Source organism: Monomorium pharaonis, chromosome 1, assembly GCF_013373865.1.
Source record: "Monomorium pharaonis isolate MP-MQ-018 chromosome 1, ASM1337386v2, whole genome shotgun sequence".
In the NCBI taxonomy this organism is placed as follows: domain Eukaryota; kingdom Metazoa; phylum Arthropoda; class Insecta; order Hymenoptera; family Formicidae; genus Monomorium; species Monomorium pharaonis.
This window is the reverse complement of record NC_050467.1, coordinates 14,357,615-14,379,122: the sequence shown is the minus strand read 5'-3', so window position 1 is coordinate 14,379,122 and position 21,508 is coordinate 14,357,615. Positions and strand designations below refer to the sequence as shown.

The window sequence follows — 21,508 nt, the reverse complement described above, 5'->3', positions numbered from 1 at the left end:
CATTCAGTTTTAAATAACTATTTTAAATTTAACAACAGAGTGATTACGTCAACCAAAAGATAAATTTTGTAAGTTTTGTCTTTCTCATCTTATAATGTACTTATATAAGATAAAAAACAAAACTTGCAAAGTTTATCTTTTGGTTGAAGTTTCACTAATCACTCTGTATTTGTTAAATTCAAAATAGTTATTTAAAATCAAATGAATTATTTTGAATAATCTTTTTCTGAATAATATTGCATACATATTTTACTGCAATATTGCTACAATATTACGTAACAATATTTCTAAAAGCGGACATTTTACCATTGCTGCAACCTTGCAGCAACATTTCACAACGTTTATGCAATATTGTAATCTTGCGTTGAAATGTTGCCACAATGTTGCTGCAATCTTTCTGTGCTGTATGGGTAATGTAATCCCATACAGCACAAAAGCTTGCAGCAACATTGCTGCAACGTTGCAACATTGCATATTGCGATGTAATGTTTTAGAGATATTGCAAAGACATTATTTTACAATATTACTTCAGCAATGATGCAGCAACATTTTAAAATATTATTAAAATAGTGAAAATAGATAAAATTAATATTCAATACAGTTTGAATAAATATATTACAGTAACTTTTCAAAAATAATGTAAAAGTGATCGTTCTATATTATTTAAAATTTTTTATCTATAGAGATACATGCATTCTGGAGTAGTTTTAATTTGTGTGTAAAACTATTATTATGTAGATTTGTGTATAACAGAGTACAAGGTTATTCAAAATTATTTTAAATAACTGTATTTTTTAATTTAACAAATGCAGAGTGATTATAGTGACATTAACCAAACGATCATCCGATCAATTCAGTCTAGTATATTATAGAAGTCTGTGGCTGCTACGGCCTACGACTCTCCATTGTAGATGGAGATGCCAATCAATGATCATCGAGCTGAATACGTAAAGCTCAATGTTCATTGGCGGTCGCAAAAGGCAACTGGCGATTTGCGACTATTGTAGAATGGCCCTAATAGTTGGCCTGTTCTTTTTAGCTGCACTGATGCACTGGTGCAATAAGTTAAAGTGAGACAAATATATTTTTTCTCATTTTAACTTGTTGCACCAATGCAGCAGTGCAGCGAAAAAGAACAGACCAAGTGTCTCCCCGAACGTACCCAATCTGTACAAGTCGAACGGCGCTCGTGGTTCATTCGCATCGTTTTGAAGCAACGCGAGCAATGTGATCGGTGGTTTGTCGACGTGATGACGTCAGATCACGAAGCATAGAGTCGAGAATGCGTTTTAAAGCTGAGTAGGGCGTGAAATCGTTCATTTTGTCGTGCGTCGGATGAAAGTATGGGCGAGTAGTAGTATAAACGAGTGGCTGTTGTTTTATTCACGGGATAATTATGCTTGGTGTTGTTTTAACGTGATTGACGTAATTGAATAGTGTACCATGTTCCGCTGCATTCCAATTTTTAAAGGGTGTAACAGGCAGGTGGAATACGTTGACAAGCGTCATTGCTCTCTGCCGTGTGTTCCTGATGACATCCTGCGATATTCGAGGAGTTTGGAGGAGCTTCTACTAGATGCCAATCATATCCGTGATCTACCAAAAGTAAGGGAGATCTACTTTTATTCCTTTTTGTTCTTCCTTTGTGGCTTTAATTGTTTCCCTCTTCTTCCACATTCCTACCCATTGTGTTTATAATGTCCTAATTTTATCGCGGTACATGTGAGAATTATATTAGAGATAAAAGACACGTAACCTGAAAGAAACACTACTCATAACATTCGTTTTTATCTCTTTTCTGCTTTCGTCTCGTGCGAAAGCCCAATCGATCGAGAATAAGCCAATATCGTACTTCTGAAATGTTTTCAGAATTTCTTTCGACTTCAGAGGCTACGAAAACTTGGTTTGAGCGATAATGAGATACATCGTTTACCACCGGACATCCAGAATTTTGAAAACCTCGTCGAGTTGGACGTGTCCAGAAATGGTGAGAAATGCTTATTCATATGATTTTAAATTGTGATAAAGGGATTTTGAGGTACTACTTTATTTGGGTGGGCACGAGATAACTGCAAATTGAAACAAAAAATCGCCGCGGCGCGCCGTCTGAATTGAATGAAGCAATTAATCATAATTAATCTTATTGGAAAAGCTTTATTAACGATATCTCATGTTCCGCACAATATCATTCTTATTGTTTGCATCGTCCTTTTTTTTTTATATTGAAGGATCGGCCGATTATTGTTGAAAGGAAGGTCAAGTTTAAAAAAAGATTCGTGTGGTGAGAGGGATCGAATCGAGTGCGTACTCTTTGCATCCGTACTTTTAACTTTTGATGTGGCCGAGTGTTAATTATGGTTGAACGTTAATGAAACCTATGTAAGGTGTATTTTCTTTCACTTCCTCTCGTTGCGTGTTACCTTCGACGCTATCAACGCCACATCGCGCTATGCCGAACGGAGCCGACTGCCAAGTGTCAAGCCCCGTCTGTCACTGTCACCTATCGGAAATATTTCTACTCGCTATACTTATTTATTTTTTTTCTTTTTCTACCTGTTGCGATTTGTCACTCCTATCAGAACCGATAAGAAATTGAAAGAAATCGAGTCTTTTATCTCAAACTATGTATTTAAAATTTGGCGAGTTGATATTTTTGGGTCTCGCCAGGTAAAAATATTACCTTGTTTATACGCGCGTACATGTGTATACTGCGTGTGTTGAAAAAATGGCATAAAAGAGTGGAGAAGTATGGAAAGAGGAAGAGGAACAAAGGAGAGGAGATAGTGCACGGTAGTGCAAAAGAAAAGGATTAATTACAAAGAGAAATATAAAAAAAATTATAAAAACCTTATAAATGCTAATTTTATTATAAAAACCACTAAAAAACTAAATATTAATCTTAAATTAACATTAAATTAATACTTACTGTTCCACATGCAAGATGAAAATAAAAATAAGTATTAAATATTCTAGTATATTTCCATCAATAATATTTAAAAAATTTACATAAAGTTCATATAGAGATCAGACATAAAAGTGACCAAGGAAACTAAAAATTTTGAGTAAGAAACAATAAAAAGAAGATAAATTATTTTTCTCAAAGTTTATAGTAGATATATATTTAGGATTATTTTTCAAAGTTTGTAGTAGATATATATTTAGATTTTATTTTGACGTTTGATGTCATATTGTTCTAGAATGTAATTTTTGTATTTATTTAAAAGATTTTTATATTAAGGTAGTTGTAAACAATTAAAGTGTAGTTTAATAATTACAATAAGTAGTAATAGAATATATCAAATACATAATACTTAAATTTTTATCAGTTAATAAGAAGAAATTTAAAAATTGAATTTAAATTCCACGTTTGAACAAACATATTTCTTTTGTTTATTTAATCACAAAGGCCAATATTCACAGTCAAATCTTATATCAAGATTGTCTCAAGCAATGTCTTAAGATGCTAATATAGCTCTATTGCTCGTATTCATAGTCAAACGTTATATTTAAGGCCTCTTTAAGTTTATCTTTAGATGTTCTATGGATCATTTTATTGACTACATATGGGCATATGATTGGTTGATGACATCTTAAGGCGGTACTTAAGACAATCTTAAATATAAGACCTGTCTATGAGACCAAAGAACGAATTAACATAAAAAGATGTAATAAAGGCTACATAAAAAATATTTTATTAATGAAGAAACATTAGGCTCATTTGGCTTTGTAGCAACAGTTTTTATACATAATTGATTATCAAAGATTTTAACTGTTGTACATTTCATGTATAATAATGTTAAAAAAATTATGTGAAATTTTGTATAAAATTTTGCAACAAAAATGTTTTTAAAATCTTGTGATATAAAATGTTGCAACAGAAAATGTGTTTGAAGTCTATCAGATACAATAAATTTGAAAATATATTTAACTAGACAATACAAAAAACCATTATGACATCTAAATAATGTCAAAGTAATTTTTAAATGATTATTAAATTATTTTTTAATTGATTACTGACTTACTCTTCTATTTGGATATGTGTTTTATAACACTTGAGCAATACATTGATACAATTACCTGTATTTTGTATAATTGCACTTTAAAATAGCTTTAAAAACTGTATGTAGGTACTAAATAAATTAATATCGTAACATAGTAATAATATAGTAATTTACTTTTAAAAAGGGGATCAAATTGAATTAAATTTATTCAATTGTTGTTATCGCTTTTCCATGACGTTGGTTAGTTCTCTTGCTACGCTAACTTTGTGAACAGTCATTGCTTGTGGACAGTCATTGCAGAGTTAGTAAATTATAATTTGTATGATTATTGCTTATCAAAGGAGAGAAAGGGATTATAAACCACCATTCTGTTTTATTTATTTAAATAATTTAGTAAGTATTTATACATCTTGTTGGTACAAGTTTGATACCCATAGAATTCTACAAATCATATTATAAGCAGTAGTTCTTTGGATATACATAAGGAACATAACAATTTATTGAAGAGGAAAAGAAGATTGTGGTTATGAAACCTGTAAAAGGATATGAGATACTATCAACAAATATTCTCAAAATCATTTTTATTTAAAAAAATTATCGCTTTTTGCCAAATTTTACACATGAGTATCACGAAAGTATTAAAAATATATGTATAAAAAATTTTTGTGACTTTGCATTGCAGAAATATATTAAAAGTATTACAAACAATATTATAAAAATGTAACAACCAATATTGGTTGATAACCATCATAAAAGTATAACCAAATTATAGTACACAAATAATCAGATTTAGACTCGTGATACTCGTAAATGGTTTATAATTTTGAATGCAGGCATTGTAACTTTATGTCAAATGCATACGTACATTACGTCAAACATTAAACTCAATTATGTCATTTCAAAGTTATATACAAGCCCTTCAAGTGACACTAAAGTTAAAATGTAATACTCGATATTTATCAAAATAATGTAAAGGATATACCTATAAAACTTTAGGTACTTGCAATATTGAAATACAGCTTTTATGACATAGGGTGACTACTATCTGGAAGAACCTGGAATTCTCAGGGAATTCTTTCTTATTTGGAAAATCAGTGAACCAGAGAATTTTGTTGAAATATGTGATTGGACTTTTTGGATCCAACTAATCACATATTAAATTCTTTATATGTGGTTTTTTGAAACATTTTTAAATCAATTCTTTTGTCGCTTTCTTCATAAATTCAAATAAAAATTCTTTTTTTTTTTAAATTTGAATATATGTAGTATAATCTGTTGTAGTTTCTATAAGTAAATATTTTTTGTAAGTTTTTAAGAGTTAAAGACTAAAAATAAAGATTTTATTTAATAGAAAGAATTATTTTATAAAGTTATTCTAAAAAAATTTCCAAATGTAAAAATTACTTTTTTAAAATATAAGTAATAAGTTAAACTCTTTACGATTAAAAAAGGAAGAAAAATTTACTATCTTGAGTATTGGAACTGTAAGAATATTCAATACTTAGGGTAGCATATTTTTCTTTACCTTTTTCAGTTAAAAAAGGCGCTAGGTGTGTGTGTGCGTGCGTGCGTGCGTGCGTGCGTGCGTGCGTGCGTGCGTGCGTGCGTGCGTGTGTGTGTGTGTGTGTGTGCATGTGTGCGTGCGTGCGTGCGTGCGTGCGTGCGTGTTCGCAATTTTTTTTTTCAAGGGAAATATTTTTTTACACTTCTTATTTTATTACATATAAAATAACTGTAAATATGTGAAATGACAAAAAATTGTCTTTTTAAATTAAAAAAAAGTAGGGAGGAAGATCGTTTTTTGGCTCCTCACGGAATTTGCTCAAATTTGGCAGAAATAATTTCCACAAATATTCTCATAGATTTCTTAAATCATTTTATTAAAATTGTGGTTTAATTCGGTTTTTAAAATAAAACAGTGTTTTAATTCGGAGAACGAGACATCCAACGTTTTAGATTTTTTAGGGGATTCAGGGTGTATACCGTCGGGAAAAATCTGGTAAATCTGGTATTCTCAGGGAATTTTATTCTACCTCGAAAAAGTATGGAATTCTCATGGAATTTTGTTAGGATTCAGGGAATTAAAAAAAGGGCTTCTTTGATAATTTTATTTTTATTTTATATTGTAAGTGGTCAACTTTATGTCGCTACTTCAGTGAATCTTTATCACATTTTAGTGAAGTACTGTGTGTCGAGTCGGCAATGATGATTGGCTTTTAGAAGTTAGATAGAAACAATTATAAAAAGAAAGAAAACTTTAGAGGCAAAAGAATTAGAAGCCGAATGCATAAGAATTTTAGAAAGCGCTCAAAAAAAGGCAAATGCAATGAAAAACAGATTTAAGTTAAAAAAATAGATTTATATGATATACAATATATATTTTTTATTTTATGTAACATATATATATCTCATTGAAACATTCTTTTGAGAATGATTATTTTTTTCATATATTTTCATTAATATTTTTCTATTACTTAACTATTATTTTATTTTTTAGAGTACAAATGTTTTAAATTAAAGAATAGACAACTATGTAATCGACTGATTGTAATTATTTAACTTAATAAAGGAATTTAGCCAGTCAGTCGACTACATAGTTGTCTATTCTTTGATTTAATTACTGGCGACAATAACCGATCCCTACTAGTTTTGGTTTCAAATTAAATTAAGCATTTATGTTAAACAACTTGAATTTTTGAATTCGAAAATTGTTTAATATTTTTAATAGCTTAAAAAACAACTATACAATATATATATGTATGTATATATAAAATATTTGATTTTATTTAGCCAGTATTGAAAGTTATTAGGTTCTATATTTTTTTTACATATTTTATTTAACGCATAAAGTAGTATTACTTATTTTAAAATGTTATATAAAAAACAAAAAAATATTTTAAATTTAAAATCTGCTTAAAAAGTATATTTTTTGTTTATGACTACACAGAAAAAAATGTAATATAGCCAATAACATATGTGATTGCGGGCTGCCAACTACATAAAATACTCAATACAATAATATTTGCTATTAATGCAAGTACAATGTTGATACTGCAATAGCATATATTATTGTATTGAATATATCTGTAGTTGGCAGCCCGCAATAACATATCTTATTGAATATATTACTTTTTTTTCAGCGTATATAAAATCCGTTTAAAACATGTTTTTTGTTTATGTAAAAAATGATATACTAAAATAAATAAGCTTATTTTAAAATTTCATCTAACAATATCAATAAAAAAGTGATTTACGACAAAAAATGTGCAAATATACGAAATTTTCTATAAAATCTAAGACTTTGGATACCTTGTTTTTCGAATTAAAACATTGTTTTAATAAATAATTTAAGAAAATTATATGATTTTTGGGGAGATTATTTCTGCCATATTTGAGCCAATTCTGTGAGAGGCCAAAAAAACGGACAAAGATCTTTTTCCTTTGTCTTTTCTACAAAAATATGGCATGAAGTAAGTGCACCAAGTATAAGAAAAGATATTTACACAAAATTATTTATGTAAATAAATAATTGAAAACATTTTAATAATTTATCATTATCAAGTATAATTTTTTTTCAATTTTTAATTTTCTGCGAAGAAGCTATACTACTATTAACTCGTTAAGTCCCAGAAACAAATTGCGATATTGAAAAAACGCAGATCCTGGTAGCGTTATTAGCAATGATTTTTGCAACAAAAAGTTGCAAGAAAATTTTTTAAACAATTTCTTATAAACGAAGTAACAAATAATCATCTTAGACTAAAATAAACCACGCCAATCGATTCTACGTGAAAAACCATGTATAATAAGTCCATATACGCCCATTTATGCGCAAGGAAATTGTGAATTTTTGTAATAAATGAGGTTATTTACATGAATATATACATATTTTCGTCGTGATTTTTTGCGTAGAATCGATTGGCGAGTTTATTTTGGTCTAAAATGATTATTTGTTAATTTGTTTATAACGTTGTTAAAAAAATTTTTTTGTAACTTTTTGTTGCAAAAATTGTTGCTAGGAACGCTACTAAGAATTGCGTGAACACTTTGGATATTGCGTCTTGTTTCGCTATGGGATTTAATGAGTTAAAGAAACAAGTAACATTTTATGTTCACTTATTTCGCGCTAAATGATGAAATTTTGCATCGAACTTACGAGAAAAAAAACAGTTAAAATTACTTTTATGCAAAATTTGATTTTACCTAATCCAGCAGTTTTGTGACATTCCGTACAACCCGAGTAAAAAGTACCCGAGCGCAGAATTTAGGGCACACTCCTAAGGACACACTTTGCCAAGCGGTGGATTAATGCTTAGAAAATAAAAATTCTCTTCCTCTCTTTCCCCGCAGCCTGCTTTTCCAATCTTTTCTGTTTAAAAATGGCATGCATTTCAAAATTTGCTCGGGCTAATCCGGATAGTATCCTGAGGATTAACATTAACATTATATGGAAACCAAAAGAGAATAATAAAGAAATGTTTTATTAAAACAGAACTTGGTGTTACTATATCGTATTACAGATATATTATTTCATATTTATTAATTTTTTACTCTCGCGCAAAGAGATTATACAACGAATGACAGCGATTTATCTTCATATCAATATGCAATAAATATTAATATTTTTATAGGAGACTTTGCGTCACGATATCTTGTAGACCACGTTGAGTACAAATAAAAACAGTTGTCTTATAATCATTGAGTTTACTTAGAATTCGATCGCTTCCGTTTTTATTAAGATCTGATAATCTTAGGTGCTCGCAAGTTGCGTACTTACGTATGCATACACGGGGCGGTCTTGCGCTGCGTGTTAACTTGGTGCAAGATATCGTTTCTTTGTACGCACGCACGCACGCACATACTTATATGCACATCTTGGTAACAAAGCAATTGACAGAAAATATTTTAGATTAAAATTGTATATACAATTATTGTAACGAAAGAGGGGCGGAAGGGAGAGAGGGAGGGAGAGAGAATTTATCAAAAATATTGAAAACACCAGAAAATTGCACAACAATTATAGTAATGGAGCCATCCTTGTTATTAATAACATTCTTTTTTCTTACATTTAAATCCAATAATAATGTATTTTCTAAACGTTTACATTTTTTCAAACGTTTGTGAAAAATAAGTTTGTATCGAATTAATGTAATTTTGATTTAACTTTGTTTTTGAATCAGAGATTCAAGTTCGAATAATTTCACAATTTTGAATCGTTGGTTTGAACCATTTGGAATTGATTACTTCTTTCGTATTTCCTAATTTATGTTTTAGTTTCAAGTAAATTTACTTGAAACTTTACTTAATTTTGTTTAATATTTTATTTAACCTTCAAAGTGTATACGTTTTTTTAGATATCTTAGACGATATCTTAGACATACGTGGTCTGTCGTGTCCGATCCTATTTTACTCATTTTAATATATGTATTATTAAAAATCTGAAAAAATATTGATGGATTGTCTTTCAACATTCTGATTGGCGATATTTTAGTCATGGCAAAAATTGTTTAATTAATATTTTATTTGTAATAAATAGTGAACGTAAACGAAGGAAAAACGTGTTTTTTTTAACTTTTCTATGAAAAGGGAAAACGCTTTTCTTTCTTTAGGATTTAATGTTCAACAAAAAAGTAAATAACACTTATCAATATCTGTAAAAAGTTGAATTATTCAAGAGGGTTTAAATTGACAATTTTTCAGTAGAAATAATTGAAATAAAAGGTAAAATTACATATAAATATAAATATATGTTAAATTTTGCAAAATATTTGTTAAACATTTTGAAAATGTATGTTAAAAGAAATGGGGTTGTAATTTTTTTATTATTGTACGCATTTTGTGTATAACATATGCTTGTGTTTTTTTTAGATGATTTTCCCGCATTCATAGCAGCATCATGAAACTTTGATCGATTTTTGTTGGAGTAGTATTTACGTTTACATTTTTTAACTTTATCCGTTTTATTATTTATATTACTTTGTCCTACAATTTTGGAAATACTACATTTAATGTTCTTGTGGAGACCTGACAGTTGCGTTCTCTCCTGTAAATAATACACAAGAACTGGTGTAAATTTTTTTTAAAAACTAGCTTTGCCCTGCCACGCTTTGCTGCGCCTTTTTTTAAATTTTGTACACTTTTTTTTTGTTGGTCGCTTATTAGATTGTAACACTCTTTGTTAATCATAACTTCTTTTTATTGCTTAATTTTCATTTTTTTGTACAGTATTTTTCCTCCTCTTTCTTTCCTTCAATACAATCATTCCTTTTTTTTGTTCTAATTCCTCTTGTCCTTTTTTTCTTCGTCACCGTTGCTTTCTTCTGCCTTTCTTTCTGCGCCTTTGGCCTCTTCGGGATTGGGGAGGGGGGGGGGGTTTCCTATGAACCTATCGCTTCCTACACTTATAAAACAACCTGTTTCTTTAAAAATCGAAAAAAAGGCTGCCAAAAAAAAGGCTGCCATTATTACGGCATTACTATATACAGGCTGTACCAAAGAAGGAAATATGATTCCCCATAACGTCCATCACTTTTGAAACAACTATATTTCCAAAATTTAAAATTCGAAATAAAAGCTGCAAAATATATATATAATTACCCTCAAATGACATTTACAAAAAAGATCGTAAGATTCACCAAATTTACGGCCCGCATTTTTGAAACAACCAGTATATCTAAAATCAGACCCCATAAGAATACAACAGAAGTCGAACGCAATGTTGTGTCAAAATTACAAAGCAATCGGTAAATAACTTTCGGGGATTTTAGCCAACTAACAAACATACATTTACATTTTTATTTGTATAGATTTGCGTCAGTTTTTTACCATATTTATTGGGATGAAGTTATATAAAATATTAGAATTGTTTTTGCTTAATCCAGGATTTTCATAAAAACTCGCATGGTCACAAAGATTACTTTTTTTCAAACACGAATATGGAATACACAAATCAAAGCAATCTATGTCTCTTTTTGTTCGATTGTAATATGCAGTCATCGTCGGTCAAATTCTTCAATTTTTCCACTTTTGGTGCGAAATGCCATTATTTAGCTGTAATTAATAAAGAAGCAACGATTTGTCCAAATCTTTTTGGATTAAAAACATTTTGGATTAATAATTAGCGAAATTGTTAAAAAAAAGCACAGTGCATACGTAAGTTTCAGACGTTCAAGCGAGATTTTCTTTGCTTGGTATTCGGCAGTATAATGATCTTTTGTAATGGCCTTGGGATCACGAATTTCTTTTATCTATTTTTTTAGGTAGTCAATCAGAGATTTTCTGGTTTCATCATTACAAACAGTACTTTTTCTCGGATGTTTTAGACTCACGTATGCACTTAAAAAATTAATATTTGAAATTTTATTTATATTCACCTTTTAATAAAATATCCATTTTGTAATATGATTGTAGTATTTGTTTGAAATAATTATATTATTTATTAAGAATTATAATGATTAATTTATTAAGATTTAATTAAAAAGTTATCTTTTACTGAGGGGTTAGGCCACTGTTCCAAAAAATTAAAGTTTTTTTTTTACTAAAAACATACTTTAGGGTGTCAAAAATACTATGTAAGGAATACCGGTACGAAAAACATTTTTAATAGTGTTTATGAGGTCATATAGCCGTTCGCCGCGGAGCGTGTTCAAACGGTCTCGAGCGGTCTCACTGACGAATAGGGCAAAACAGGCTCATAGAGACTCTAAATCATTAAAGAAAGAAGAGAAGGACAAAAATGTCAATCCAGAATAGCAAGCTGGAATAGCAGATTCCAGATATTAGTTCAAGTATCTATATTTTGATTTACTATATAGATTATTAAATCTCTTTTCTTTAAATTAAAGTATTAATATTAACAAACGGGCAAGCGCTATAATTTTAAAAAACAATTCGTATAGCAAATAAATAGATTTATAATTAAATCTAACCTTATTTTTTGATCGGTGAAACAAGATGCGTTTCACTGGTTTCACTATACTGGTAACCATACCGTCACAGTTATACTGTGACACTGTGTTAGTGAAAAAAGATGGCCGAAACTGTGCGAATTCCCTACTATGCCTGGGCTGCGCAGAACAAAATAAAACTCGTTACGAGAATTGCCTTACCTTATTTTCTTCTACCATGGTAGAAACTATCCTTTCATATGCATTTGGCGAACATGAGTAGCGTAAGTGAGGGACAGCAATGCAACTGCATAGTAAGCAGTTTTTGTAGTTACGACGTGTTTATGTAGATTAAGATTTGTGCGAAATTGTGATTTATTGAATTTATTAAAAAAATGGCCAATATTTAAAAAACAAAAACGAATATGCTTTAACATAAATAAAATTTCTATTTTGAAAGATATTCAAGAGGGAAAATTATATCACAAAATTTTGAAAATATACGAAATTTTAAAAGTATAATTATATTGCATCATACAGAATAAATAAAAGTAAATTATAAATTATAAATTAAATTTATAATTATATGAATTTTGAGTATCAATATGATATTGCACATTGATTTTATTCGTGTTTAACTAAATCATACCGCCGTCATCAAAGTGACCCGATGTGCACCACGTGGAGAATGACGGTCGGATTTTGTATTATATTATATATATACATTTTGCACACGACACGGGCGAATAAGTTTAATATCAGTGTTGATAGACGGGCCGGTTGTTCTCGCGCAGGCGCATCACATGAGGCTTCAGTAAAATATCCATTAGTAATAGGAAGGCCATCTTTGGTCCCCATACAATTTTTTTGCAAATTTATAAAAACGTTAACACTTTTTATATATTTTACACGCACGCATATATTTGCATATTGTTTGCATTTATATATATTTAACATAAATTAAGGAATTAAAAATAATTTGCATTTAATAATGAAAATCAACCCCAAAACGAAAAAGAAGGTAAATTTATGGAATAAAATATATATTTAAATTGAAATAAAATGTTTTATTTGGTGGAACTCATACAGAATACCGACATTGATCACAAGGCTAAGGGAAAACCGCCAAAAAATCTTACCAGTATTCATCAAATAAAATACGATATTTGTAAATTATTCTATTTAATACGAGAAACTATACATGCGTGTTTAATATATAAAAGGTGTTAACGTTTTCATAAATTTGCAAAAAAATTGTATGGGGACTAAAAATCTTCTTCCTATTGAAAAGATCTTCCTTCCAATGAAAATGTACGTACGCACTAACGTACACACACACACACACACACACACACACACACACACACACACACACACACACACACACACACACACACATCCCACTCGGTATATAATATTTCTAAAATTATTTTATTTGAAATATTACACTTCTACAGCAATATCACAAAAATATTTCATGACTGTTTCTGCAACATTTCTGTAATGTTTCAGTGTCCGTGATCATTTCAAATGCAATCTTGCTGAAAGATTTCTGTAATTTTTCGGTAATATTTCTGAAACATATCAATGTAAAATATTCCAGAAACATTTTAGAAAATATTTTGGGTACATGTTTCGTCTAGTTTATATCTACATTGCACAAATCTTCCACCGCAATGGCACCTTACACATATCGCGACCACCCGAACCATAGTTACGTCTATTATAGTTTAATTTCTACAATCGGAAAAACGGTTACCCATCTAATTGTTAGCCGCCGTTGCTTGACCTCTAAGATCGTACGCGGACTAACCTTTTATGATAATCCATGATGAGTACTTTATGTTTACGGATACATATTTGTTATAGATCAGTTCAATATATGTCAGAAAAATGAAACATGCATAGTTAAATAATAGATTTATAAATAAATATTTATAGTTTTTTACTGATTTTTACATTTGCAAAATAATATATGGGGTGATTTATAAAAGTTTTTGCCTGTTCTTGTGATGAAACTAGTTAAAATTATGTTACATGATTGGAACACATAAAAAATTAAGTTTGAATTTTAAGTTGGAAAACTCGTTGCAATTATTTTCGAAACAAGTCACTAATATCTGTTGAAGATATGTATGTAATGTTTTGACAAAAGTGTAGAACATCTTATAAAAGTATTATTTAATAACAAAAATTATAAATACAATAAAATTTTTGTATGGTAGCTATTTTAAGTGTAATGTAATTTTTTATTATTTATGCAATCTTTCAGAAACTTATTAGAAATATTTTAAATACAATATTGCGTTTAATATTTTATGGAAATATCATTTGTGCAATGTAAATATAATGTTACTTTTATAATGTCTTAGGAATACTTCTAAAATATTATATTTGCCACTTTTTTTTGTAATATTACAGAAACAGTCAAATATGAAAGCAAACTTTTTTTATGTTTCTAAAGGATTTCTAAAGGATTTCTAAAGGATAAAGAAATATTGCATTTGCAATTTTATAAAAACATGAAGCAAATACATTTCTGAAATATTTAGGATAAAAGTTATAATTAAAATGTTAATGAAATATTTCTATACCATTTCCGAACGTTACAATATTTCAGCAATGTTACATGCCGCGTGGAATGCTACTTTTGTTGTATATATGCATTTATGCTCTATACTGTGTAATATACGTATTATGTAATTAAGATTAATCCGTCTTTATGTTTTAATATATTAATAATAAAAATATACGCAAGAGAGGTAGTTATTGAATGTGACGCGACTAAAGAAATAACGCAACTTCTAGCGCGGCGCCTATAGCACGAGATTATCATCTCGTTTTGCCAATAATTGAGAATAACGGAACCCACATATTATTATATATGATTGGATTTGGCTTTTAATGCTTTTTAATTTTTTTTCTTACAAAATTTTTAAAATGTTGAAAAAAGGGGTGCGCCTGGGGTAAATTAAAAAGTTTGAAATTTTTGAAAAATCTAAATATACTATTGTAAAGAGTATAAAATGTCATAAAACTTTTATATAAAACATTTTTTCATAAACCTTATTTTCGGAGGGGTGGTTTCAACCCCTAAACGTCGAGATACGCCGCTAGAAAAAAACATATCCAAAGCTCATTAAAATTGGTGAGGACAGTTCTGTCCGTTCCCTTGTTAGTTAATTTTTACTGCAACATTTTTCTTTTTATAAATGACACATTTTCTCAAAGAAAACTATGTAACAATTAATTTTATTTAATAATAAATTATTAGACACATACGCATTGACAACTTGGTTTTAGTTTTATTTGATGTTATTTTTTTTTACGGATATTTTTATTGGGTGCGTTTAGCAGACGGAGCGGATCAGTGAGCGCTCAGTGAGTCTTTAATATTGGCTCTTGCCTTTAGTTTTTTGTTGGATTTAGAAGCAGAAACCAGCCATAGTAAAGAATCTCTGAGCGCTCACTGATTAGATTTGTTTGCTGAACGTGTCGAATGAAAATATTTGTAAAAAAAGAAATAACATTAAATAAAACTAAAACAAAGTTGTCAATGCGCATATGTATCAAATAATTAATCTAGCTGTTGAAAGTATTTCAAGATACACCTAGAAAAATATTTATTCTACTGTCAAGAAAAGCAATTACTTAGTTTACTTTTTTATAATACTTTTTTCGTTTTTTATTTTTTATAAATTAATGGTTATCTTCAATACAGAATATTTTCTTTGTAATACAGAATATATTTTTTATAATTTATATCCTTAAACTATACCTATCAAAGGAGGAAGGTCTATTAAGTCATTTTTTGGTCCTCACGGAATTGGCTTAAATTTTGCAGAAATTTGTACATAGATTTTTCTAATTTTTTTAACCTTTTGCGTCACGATGGGTCACTGAGTGATTTACCAAGATCTCTTTTTAATTATTTTAATAATTTTTTATTCTTTTAAAGTCGGTTTTTGTGCTTTCTGATAGGTTGAGATACTTTAAGATATGTTTAAAAAATAGAGCGCCAATTTCTACAAAATTGTACATCTGGGGGTTTTAAGATCCCTGATTGCGAATCTGTTGTCAGATTTTCGAAAATGGTGGATGTAATATAACGGACACTATTAAAAATTTAATCAATTTCTACAAAATAGTAACTAGGAATTTATTGAGGTGCTGATTACAAATTCGTTATCAAAATTTTACAATTCAAAATGATGGATCCAATATAGTGAGCATAAAATTACAAATTTAACTAATATCCATGAAATCTAGTAGCTAAGTTTTATCACATTGGATCCGCCATGTTGAATTTTGAAAATCTGACAACGAATTTGTAATCAGCACCCAGAAATTTTAGTTTTACGTCCACCATATTGGATCCACCATTTTAATTTTTAAAAATCTGATTAGATTAGATTTGTAATCGGCGACCCCAAAAAACCTTTGAACACAGTTTTACAAAAATTGATAAGCAAAAATAATTTGTGGCTTAAACGGTTAAACCATTTATTAAAATGGCTTTTCAATTTGGAGAACAAGATCCAAAGTTTTAGATTTTATAGGAGATTCCGTGTATTCGCAGATTATTTGTCGTAATTTACTCTGTTATCGATTAGCCCCACTCGCTCGTTATTGATTAGCCTCGCTAAATTTTCTCAGACTTAGTATAGGTATGATGTTTAAAATATGTAATTTTGATGATTTTATTTTAATGCACTTGTGTTGTGAATTACATCTTACAAAAGAACGGTCAAAAGTATCTCTCATTTTAATGAGCTTTGGATATGTTGTAGAGTATAAAAAAATATTAAGAGGGTCATTCCCTATAAACGACTAAAAAAGGCAAATTTTTAGGAGTTTTTAAAAATAAAAATTACATCAAATCTTTTGAAACGATACAGTATTATTATTCGATATTTATAATGTATTAAAAAATTTTGTTGCAAAATAATTGATATGTATATACAGGGAGAAAGACAAGCATCATGCAAATCTTAATAGGAAGATAGACGGGATTGAGATGAAAGAGAACGTAAAAGTTTACCATAATTTTTGGATATTTCTAATAATAGCCGAGATATTAATTTTTTAAATTGTATGAATGAGAGCGCGTCGAGGGAAGTGCCAAGTTGCTTGAGTTATAGCCACTATGTCAAGCATTGGTTGCCAGCATTGGGGGGGGGGGGGAGAAGCGCGGCGAAGCAACTTTTTTTCCCTCTCCCCCCTCGACACCGGCAGCCAATGCTTGACGCATTAAGCCGTGTTATAGTTTGAGCGGCTCGGTATTTTCCTCAGCACGCTCTCATTTGTACAATTTGAAAAATTAATATCTGCTATCATTAGAGATATCCAAAAATGATGGTGGACTTTTACGTTTATCTCGATCCCGTCTATCTCCCCATTAATGGCGTTTTCGAACGGTGCTGTGTTAACCTGTTCAAGTTCTTTTTTTTTAGAACTGGCAAAGTTATTCCCTTCAAAAGAATGGCTGTGATTGGCCTAATGACGTCATTAATCGCTCCTGAAGCGATTAGCCATGCCGGTCGAAAACTCTATAAGATTTGCACGATGCTCGCCTTTCTCCCTGTACACAACACACATGCACGCACGCATGCACGCACACACACAAATACGAGGGTAGTCCCAGAAGTACCCGACCTAACAAGGAAAACAAAAAATTTCGAAAAAAAAATTTTTATTTTTCAACAGTCTCCTATTAGCTCAATACATTTTTCCCAGCGATGTTCAGCTTCGATACCGTGTTTATAGTAAGAACCGTTGAACTCCTCAAAATAGCCATCAACCACAGATTTCACCTCTTCATTGTTGGCAAATCTTTTATTACCCAGCCATTTTTTCAAGTTTGGAAAGAGAAAATAATCCGTGGGGGCTAAATCTGGTGAATAGGGTGCGTGAGGAAGCAATTTGAACTTTAACTCATTGATTTTGGCCACCGCGATAATGGATGTGTGAACTGGTGCATTGTCTCGATAAAACAACACTTTCTTTTTTGCCAAATGCGGCCGTTTTTTCTTGATTTTATCACTCAAACGCTGCAATAAGTTTGCATAATACTCGTCGTTGATTGTTTTTTCTTTTTGAAGATAATCAATAAAAATGATCCTACACGCATCCTAAAAAACTGACGCCATGATGATCTTGCCTGCAGATGGAACTGTCTTCACCTTCTTTGCAGCCGATTCTCCTTTTGCAGTCCATTGTTTTGACTGTTCCTTTGTCTTAGGTGTGAAGTGATGGACCCATGTTTCATCCATGGTTATGAATTGACGCAAAAACTCGGCTTTATTACTGTGAAATATCGCCAAATACTTGATTAAAACATTCTCACGACGTTGTTTTTGTTTGATGTTTTTGTTCAGCTGTCTTTCAGTCAACGCTCATCCAATATCATTTTATGGATTTTTTTCATCATTTCTGGCGTGGTCACCTTATTTGGTCGACCATTGCCATGTCCGTCTTGTACGGCCTTGTTTAAACTCTGCCACCCAATATTTTACTGTTGTAAACGAAGCAGCAGATTCCCCGAGAGTAGAATCTAGCTCGGCTTTGATATTGGTTGAACTGAGACCTTTTAAATGAATGTATTGTATTACATAACGATGACCAATTTTTTCCATGTTTTCAAATTTACTGAGAGAGTTCACTATTGATGGCTGCCAAACAAATACTAAATAATGTAGCGTTTTTAAACTTTACACTTAAGCTTTATATAAGATTGATACTTTCTACCATAGTAATTTTTTTAAACAACCGCCATCTATACGTCAGGTCGGGGTACTTCTGGGACTACCCTCGTACATATTAAATTCTTTTTTTATTTGTTCAACACGGTGTGTAGTTTAGCGTCCCTCAAAGTGGTCTGGAAAAAAAAAGTTATTTACATAGTTTCTAGATGAATCTAAAGAAAATAAAAAATGAATATTAACAAAATGGCGGCACTGAAAAGAAATTTTTTAATTTTTGCTAAAAATTTTCGCCTTATTTGCTGGAAAAAAGATGTAAAATTAATTTTTTTGTAATATTTACATTTATCTAGAAGAGAATATTGTAAAGTAAATTTATGTAAAAGATCAGGCAGATTAATTAATTAGTTTTTGAGCAATCTTGCACATTAGTTATAAAAATGCTGTTTTGAAAAAAAATTTAAAGTTAAAAATAACAGAAAATTGTAGTTTTTTTTACTTATCACTGACAAAGACTAATCTATTCCAGCGCTATAAACAAGTTTTTTGCTTCTTCATACAACTCGTTTTGATTTAAGCAGCGTAGGCCAAAGAATGAGGGGGACTGTAAGAGGGGATTATATAAAAGAGAGTGCGCGCGTAGCTATGCCTGCCTCGCTCGTAAGCTACGTTCGGAGGCTACGGGATCTAATAGGCTTCGTATTTTGCTCTAAAATTTTAGGAACATTATTTTGCAGTGTTTTTTAGAAGCAATTTATGTAAAAATTGAAAATCGATTTTTTTGATTAATTAAAGGTAATGATCACCTTAAGTCCATATTTTTTTACCAGCATATCTAATAATTATTTTTGACGAATATCTTTGAAAATATGAGGTTATGAAATTTATGAGAAATATTAATGAAAAAATGTTCTATATAAAAATTTTATGGTATTTTATACTCTTCACAATTGTATATTTATATTTTTTGAAATTTTTATTTTTTTTATTTACCGCCACTTCCACCCATAACTTTGCAAAATTTTGAAAATTTTGTAAGGATGAAAATTAAAGAGCATTAAAGGTCAAATTTATTTATATATAATAATATATCCACCATTTAATTTTTAGGAAAACGAGATGATACTCTCGTGCTATAGGCGCCGCGCTAGAAGTAATGTTGCGTTATTTCTTTAGTCGCGTAGCATTCAATAACTACTTTTTTTGCATACATTTTTATACTAGAACATAAAAACGGATTAATTTTAATGACATTACACGATGTAAATTATAAATGCATATGTAACAAAAGTATATCTACATGTGTTACTTTTCTTATACATGCATTTACGACTTATATCATGTAATACATTGCGTATTATGTCATTAAGATTAATCTGTTTTTATGTTATTAGTAATGTAATCATAGTGTGCAGAAGTGATACGATAAAGAATTTAGCGTAGCATCAAAATCATCCCAGTTTTACTTTTTAGATTGGCAATTGTAAGATGAGTAAATTTTGTTTTCTTTTAGTTCTTCTTTGTAAAAATAAAAATAGATGTGCTCATATATTAAAGATTAAGTAACAAAAAATTTAATAGTATTTTATTCAGATTTTATTCCAATTTATAGAATGAGATGTCCTTCTCGCGCTATCAGACTTGTCAAGCTATTTTTGTTGTGCAAAGTATTCAAGATACCCAGCCAACAAAAGCAGATGATAGTCTTATAAGTTTTGTTTACGCAAAAAATTTATAAAAATACGGTTCAAATGTAAACTTTATTACTTTTTAAATTGATTTTTTCATTTATTACTTTTTGAATATTTGCAAATTAAATATATTTTCTCAAAAAAATGTTAAAACGTCCTACATGGTCTTAAAGTACATTTCTTTCTTTTTAAAATGGTGTTTGAATTTTTAACTTGGCTATATTTGTTAAGAAATTAAAGCTATTTTTGCATATTTTTAATATTTTTTTACCCTAACAAGTAAGTAAATTTTTTAAAATTTTTTTAACAAAACACCATATTTATCTCTTTGTCTGTACACTGACCCCAAAAGAGAACAAGCGAAATTTTTCACTTGTGCAGCCATAAGACTGGTAATAGGCAAAACTTGGCTTCTTTTCCTAAAAAAAAAAAAACTTACAATTAGTAATAGTAGGTACTCATACTTGAAAGGACGCTTTAATCCGACACTTATTTTTAAAACGGCAGAATGTAAACTTTTCAAGTGTTCCCAAAAAGACCCAGTGTACAAACTGTTAGTATTTCGTGACAATAAGGAATATTTGATCTTTGTAATTTTTTTAATTATTGTTATTTTTACTGGAGTTACAAGTATAATTTGCTTCTCTTTCGATAAAGGTATTTTAACCAGTGATCAGATGTGACCAAAAAGCTATTGTGATTAAATTACCTTTATCAACTTTAAGAATAAAGTCGATAAAGGTAATTTAATCACAATAGCTTTTTGGTCACATCTGATCACTGGCCCTTGCATATATTCTATGGCATTCTTGATCATGTTAGCATAAATTCGTCAATTTTATACTATTTGCGACAAGAAAATCTATTTTTAAATCGGTGTGACTTTTTGAAAGACTTGGCTTTCAATTTAGTAAAGCCACATTTGCAATGTTGTTTAGAAATAAAAATATTAAGAAGCTATTTACGTTATACAATTCGAGAAATTTGAAATAATGGCGATGATTCTACTTAAGCTTTTAATCATAATATAAAAATGAACAAAGATGTTCTGCATATCCGCAGATAAAAAAAACGTGATTTTGTGTGGTATATGTGGCTAGCCAATTTGTGACTATCATTGTATAATTTTCTGTTTAGATTACGCACAAAAACATAGTTAATATTATTTCTTCAATTTTGATCATTCTACATTGTATATACCTAAGTTTTTTATAATAATATGCTATAAT

General features: G+C 29.8%; 1 protein-coding gene across 14 annotated transcripts in view; it reads left to right on the top strand.

The window, feature by feature from the left end:
* The first annotated feature begins 1,199 nt into the window (after positions 1-1,199).
* Positions 1,200-21,508, top strand: part of LOC105835844 (protein lap4) — a 365,219-nt gene continuing 344,910 nt past the window's right edge. For 6 of the 14 annotated variants that reach the window (XM_012679440.3, XM_012679437.3, XM_012679441.3 and 3 more), the window contains exons 1-2: positions 1,201-1,605; positions 1,870-1,987. In XM_012679440.3, the coding sequence (XP_012534894.1) occupies positions 1,444-1,605; positions 1,870-1,987 (280 nt within the window). In that variant the 5' untranslated portion in view covers positions 1,201-1,443. Of the gene's footprint in view, positions 1,606-1,869; positions 1,988-21,508 lie in introns of all 14 variants that reach the window. The other 8 variants (XR_004962559.1, XM_036284300.1, XM_036284292.1 and 5 more) reach the window with 4 other exon arrangements.